General features: G+C 35.6%; 1 protein-coding gene across 1 annotated transcript; it reads left to right on the top strand.

Annotated features, from left to right (window-relative positions):
* Nucleotides 1–4,184: 4,184 nt before the first annotated feature.
* LOC104420130 (uncharacterized protein At4g19900) lies at nucleotides 4,185–5,785 on the top strand. The gene has a single exon (XM_010032055.2). It carries the CDS (start codon nucleotides 4,286–4,288, stop codon nucleotides 5,609–5,611), a length of 1,326 nt encoding a protein of 441 aa, XP_010030357.1. The 5' UTR covers nucleotides 4,185–4,285; the 3' UTR covers nucleotides 5,612–5,785.
* Nucleotides 5,786–6,817: the final 1,032 nt, after the last annotated feature.

Here is a 6,817-nt window from a genome sequence, read left to right as displayed (position 1 = left end):
AAATTTTCTAATTAATAATCAATAATATCAGTATAAAATTTGTTGTTCAGAATGAATGGTTTCGTTTTTGTAACTTTCTAATTGCTTCAGGGTCTTATAAGTTGAATTAATCAAAATGATATAATAAGAATCGCCAGAAATATGTCTAGGGATAACCAAATAACAAAAGTTTCGTGAGGGAGCTGGAGCAGGCTACCACTAAGCAAAGATCCTCTTTTTAAAGAAATGCTATTTGGAACTATTATATGACAAACAACCCATTTTCACGCCTTACGGTGAACAGGGCTATTGATTATATTTAAAAAAAAGGAGTAGGTCCATGAGCAGGTTGAAGAGAGCTCTACGGGTCTTGGGAGACCGAATTCATGTATGTGGAAAAATACAGGTATGACTCGGTTAGTAACCGTCATAATCTAAGTTTATTCTTGTCGTAGCTTCTGTATAAGGTGTCTGACTCATGACATGTATTACGACGTTTTGTACAGGAGTTGCAATAAAATTGAACTTGGATTACAACAACTAAGACGTTAACTTTGGTCCCTTGGGGGACCAATAGCCAAGGCTAATCTTAATGACAAGGAAACCATTCTTGATAGGTAGGTTTTTTGCCATGCTAGCATATCTACGTCAAAAAATTGAGAGAGTTGTTAAGCTCTATTTGTTTAGCAAAACATATATAATTTGACAAAAAATTTCCTACAAATGATCACTTGCATCACTTATAAAAATGAATGAATGAAAAAAAAAAAAAAGACTTTAGCGTCTACGAAAATATATAAACATAAATTATTATCTATTATAAAAATATATTTCGTTAACTAATTATTTCAAGCGATAATTTGTAGAAAAATATTTTTTAAATCATTCATTTTTCGTGAAGCAAACAAATCCATAATGAAAGACATCTTTCCATAAATTAAACTAGTCTTCATTCCCACGTGCGTGCGAGATTAGTGTGAATAGCTATATGCTTCGACAATAAATGTACTCTCCTTTTTAAGAATTTTAATGAGATTCGGAAGGAAACTGTTTCCGACGTCTCCTGTTGTTTTCAAACCTCAAATTGTCCTAAAAAACATGGAACTGTTATCGTAAAACTGCATAAGTCTTCATCTCCCTTTAAATACTTTACTAAGTTAGACTTAATTTTAAATGAGAGGGCATGATAGTAATTTAAAGAGTGGAAATCAAATATGAAAATTGATTTTATGTATCGCTTAAATTGAGTGAGTTAGAGAATTTGATTACATATAAGAAATATTAACAAGAAACCCGTAGAAGAGAAACTGTTCTTAATTCAATACTTTAATTTAATATTTGATGATAGTATTATCCAACTTTAATTTTAAGTATTATAATATGGAAAACTTGCTTATTAAATTACAAAAACGTAAATTTGATACATTTTTATTACTACTTTGTACTATTTGTCTCACAAATTAAGAGTGTAATAAATATATACATATATAAATTATTTGACTTGTATATGAGACATGCATTCAATGTGATTGATGAAAGGCATTCCCTGAAAATAGCGAAGAAAAAAGACAAACCGATATATTGCTGGAAAAACATTGATATGATTGCAGAGAGGCCAGGGCCCTAGCCCCCAAACTTTTTGAAATTGCATTATTGCAATTAGCTGTACAAAATCTTGTGATGAAAACAAATTTTTGTTGAATCAAATGGAGTCATAGTGGACATCTAGAATAATGACTTTAGCTAAACTGTGCTTTGATTTTGACTAACCATGTTGATTTATATAGGTGTCGGTCAAATCAATACAAATAGTAAATACACACTATAATAACTATAAGTATGATAATAAGTTCAAAAATACTTTTGTCACCATCGAATGCACCATAAGAAGAGAAGAATTATTGAACTTTTGTTGATCCGAGAGAAAATTTCAAATAAAGACCCAAAGTTGACTAATTTTTTCAAATAATGATCCAAAATGAATTTTGTGTTAGATAAATACCTAAAGTGGACTCATTGTCTCAAATAAGAACCCGAAATAGTTGAATCAATTCCAAATAAGAACCTGAGCTTGCTGGTCATCCAAATATTTGCCGGCTATCAAGCATGTGATAGTTCCGACGACCGGAGTTTGGACAATTTTGTCCAATAAAAATATAGTGAAAATTAACAAAAAAAAAAAAAAAAATCTAGATTTTCTACGATCTTCCCATTTCTTGTACCCATCCTCTGCAAAATCAAAGACCAAAGTTCTCCACATTCCTTGTACCCATCCTCTGGTAAAGTCGAAGACCCAAATTTTTCATCGGTTGAGGCACGAATTCAAAAACAAGAAGAAAACTAAATGCTTCTTTCTTTGTTTGTGGAGACCCAAATTCTCCATTGGTCGAGCAAGGCGAGGGCCGACGAGAATCGAGTCGTGATGATGATTGGGTAGCGATTTGGTTGAGGAGCAGCGGGAGAGAAGAAAGAAGAAAACGTAAACATCTAAATGAATAACCTAAACTTAATCAATTTAGAATTTTCCCTTTTTTTTTTTTTTTTTTTTTCAAATCACAAATTTCTGACAAAATTGCCTATATTTTAATCGCTGGAAAATATCTGCTGGCAAACTAAGGTCCTCAATAGAAATTAACTTGATCACTTTGGGTCTTTATTTGATACAAAATTTACTTCGGGTCCTTATTTAAACAATGGGTCCATTTCGGATCTTTATTTCACATGAAGTTCATTTTGGGTTCTCATTTGAGAAAATAGATTTACTTATGGTCCTTTTTTGGAATTTTCTCTTGATCCGATGGACCGTCCCATGGCCCTACACGAGCACCACAAGGAAATTGCATCAGCATAGCGTTATTTTTCCTGCAATTCGCCACATTGGCGAACCGAGACAGCTCTGCTTTGGATGTTTCTCAAATTGATTATGGGAAAATAAAAAAATTCTGGCCTAACTTGTCTTAGCTAATTAAATTTATCTACCTTTGTCCATATATTAGCTTTGCTCATTTTTCAAAGGCGATAGGAGCGAAGACAAGATACGGGGGGGCCTGCAAAATGCGTGCTGATGCTTCGTTGGCGAGGCATTATCCTCCTACCCCAAGATTCTTTTAGATAAAAATGGTGATTAAATTAATCGATGCGATTAATAATTAGAAGGGCCAATTGACGTAATCAATAAGAATCTATTTTTAATTTTATTTCACTTGGAAGCCAATCGTGTGGAAGATCTCATTGAGAGATGGACATATCTTTTCTGGTACGTGAGAGGGACACATTTGTCAAGCGGGGATCATGGCAAATTGTTAATGATTTTGTGATTGGGATGTAATTAATATAAAATTATTCCTCCTAAAGATTAGCATACCAGCATCTTGGGTTACTTCAATAATCTGCATTATTGAGCTATTATAATGATGGAGATATCTAGATATCTCCCTCAATTTCAAGAAAATTACCAAAAAAGTCTTAAGTTTATTACATTTGTACCAATTCATTCCTAACTTTTCAATTGTGACAATTGAATCCTAAAGCGTTTGATAATTTGTCAATTTAGTCGTTTCGGCGAATTTTGATCAAGAATCACTAACTTGGGTGCTGGCCATCCTACGAGAAACGGCCGCATTGATGTGAATAATTTTTATAATTTTCAAATAAATTATTTCTTTTTTTAATTTCTTTTTCTTTTTCCTTCACCGATCGTTGAGCCTTGGCAACCAGCATGTGTGGGCCGACCTTGCTAGGATCTCGCGAGGTTGAGCCTTGCCCAAGATTGGTAAGCTCAAGCCTTGCCCAAGGTCGATGAGATTAGTCCTCGCTTGTGGCCAATAGCCATCCATTACTATGGCTTGGTGACCAACAAAGGAAGAAGGAATAACAAAAGAAAGAAAATAACAAAACGATATAAAATAGAAATTATTATTGATTCGTTTTTTGCTAAAATTGTCCATGTCATTATTGATTGTACCACATAAGATGGTCGGCATCGACATAAGCAATTTTAAGTCAAAATTGACATGTACAAACCACTATTCTGATTTTCAAATATGAAATTGAAGGTCATAAGTAGTTATCATCACTCTTTCAAGTTTGACCTATTGGTGCAAACTCATATAATAAAGTCTTTTCTCAGCATCTTTGGCAGCTCATGTTTTGGCCTATTTAAGCCAGATAATCAAACCATTTTTTTAATTAACAACCATGTGATAAGCAACTCCTACACTCTTAACTTACCTCTCTCTCTCTCTCTCTCTCTCTCTCTCTCTCTCTCTCTCTCTCTCTCTCTCTCTCTCTCTGGCCTCAAATCTTCATGACACTGCAAAGAATTGCTAAGAGAATGCTGAACTGTTGTCGGGTCCTAGTTCGGGCTAGAGCAAGATCACTTGTTTTCTCTGCATTGGCATTTGGTGCTATTTTGGTCACCCTTTATGTAGATATTATCGTCATTTCAAGTAATTCTCTACGTTCTTTGAGTTACAACGGTCAAACTCCTCTCGTGATTCATGGAGCAATTCAGGAGACTGAAGCAAGAAATCTTAAGTCAACGTTCAGGCACTTGCAACTTCGTTCCGTGCATGAAGAAGTCATGGAAATTCAAGAAGTTAAAGTTGACGACGATGATGACGAGAATATAAGTCCTCTAGTTCCTCCAATTAATGTCACGGAAGAAGAGAGAGTCTCGTGGTTTCGCAAAGTCTTGCCGGAATTCGATATATTCAAGTCGGACGACTTGACTCGGCGATTTCATGGCCGCGTGATGGGTTTCATTGGCCAGAAAAATAATTGCTCGGTAAGGTTCTTCATGACGTGGATCTCGCCGGCAGGGTCGTTCGGGAGGAGAGAGTTCTTGGCCTTGGAGAGCCTCTTCAAATCAAACCCATATGGTTGCTTAGTGATCATATCAAGAACCATGGATTCGAAACTAGGGTTTAAGAAACTCAAGCCCGTTCTTGATCATGGCTTTAAGGTGATTGCAGTAACTCCGGATTTGCCTTTCTTGCTCAAAAACACGCCGGCCAAGGCCTGGTTCGACGAAATGAAGACTGGAACAAAGGATCCGGGTGAGATTCCATTAGCTCAGAATCTCTCAAACTTAATAAGAATTGCTGTCTTGTTCAAATACGGTGGTGTGTATCTAGATACCGACGTTATAGTACTAAAGGACTTTGCGCTGTTGCGAAACTCGATCGGTGCTCAAAGCATAGATGCCATGTCGAGGAGATGGACGAGATTAAACAATGCGGTGATGGCGTTCGACAAGAAACACCCGCTCTTGCTTAAGTTCATGAGGGAGTTCGCCTTGACCTTCGACGGTAACAGGTGGGGACACAATGGACCTTATTTGGTGTCCAGAGTGGTTGAGAAAGTCATTGGGAAAAGGGGTTTCGAATTTAAGGTTTTGCTGCCGATGGCTTTTTATCCGGTGGATTGGACGAGGATCGGAGGGCTGTTCAGGCGGCCGGAGACACGGGCCAACGCAAAATGGGTGGATGCAAAGATAGCGCAGTTGAGCGGGGAGACATATGGGGTGCATCTATGGAATAAGCAAAGTAGACGATTGAAGATTGAAGACGGAAGTGTCATAGGAAGATTGATCGAAGATCATTGTGTTATTTGTGAAAAGATATACAATTAAGGAAAATTTTCCAGTCAGGGCCATTGTCTTCATCATTTTTGCTCTCCATAATCCGTCAATAATTGTTTTCTTTCCTATCTCCTAGTAATTGTATAATGGTTCTGCTCCTTTTGATTTGTACATTGCAATAAATTGAAGAAATGCAGCTATAATATGGTGGTTCATATTAGAAAAGGAAATTGTGCACGTTCAAGCAAAAGGAACAGATGTTCTGCTACTATAGAAAAATATATCGACTTTCTAATCAGTTCGATTATACCTAGCATCGCAAATTATACAATTAGTGTTTCTCAAATTAAATATAGGAAAATTCTGCTTTTTGTCCTTGTACTGGCATGTGTTTTGAAATCAAGGCCATGTACTATTAGATTGTCTAATCCGATTCTTTTATTTTCACAAGTTTTCTATCTACGTCCTTTTAACACTAATTTCATTTAAATTCAGTTAACGAGGCCATCGAATAACATCAAAGGATGGCATGGAAAAATATGCCAATGCCCACATGAATATGGGTGGAAAAATTTAGTCATCATAGATAACGCTGGAAAATCATATAGATAAAATCTCCCACTCAAACATCAACATTGGGAAAAATGATAGTCATGTCAGTTGGATTTGGTCAGATTTAGTGTCAGAAAGACTTGATTAAAAAATTTGTGAAAGTAAAAGAACTTGATTAAATAAAGTAAAAGAATAGAGACTTGATTTGAAAATGCGTGAAATTACAAGAAGGAGAAGTAAAATTTTTCGAAAAAATTAATGTATAAGAGAGGGGAAAGAATAATCACATATTTGAAATTCTTACCCTTTACCAAAAAAAAAGAAAAAGAATAATCATATGTGAAGTCCACGATAAAATAATAAGGAGGAAGAATAACAAAGAGTGCGCCAGCCGTTGCTGCTACAAGGAAAAATGTCATGCCCAATAGCCGGCAAAATTGAGAATAAGAGTTGACACATGCACGACAAAATCATAGTGCCACCTTCTTGTCAAGGCAAAATTGTTTAATGCACTTAAAAATACAATTGAGTACAAGAAACCACCTCATTGCAAAGGTCTTAATCATAATATATGTCATATATGTTTGGTACGTGCCCACCCCCACCACCCCCCCCCCCAAAAAAAAAAAAGGAAAGAAACTCAGCATAGTTTTGGAGATTAAAAAAATGTATATAAAAAAATTGAAAAAATCAAAGATTGTTAAT

This window comes from Eucalyptus grandis, chromosome 1, assembly GCF_016545825.1.
Source record: "Eucalyptus grandis isolate ANBG69807.140 chromosome 1, ASM1654582v1, whole genome shotgun sequence".
Lineage (NCBI taxonomy): Eukaryota > Viridiplantae > Streptophyta > Magnoliopsida > Myrtales > Myrtaceae > Eucalyptus > Eucalyptus grandis.
This window is presented reverse-complemented; position numbering and strand designations above follow the sequence as displayed.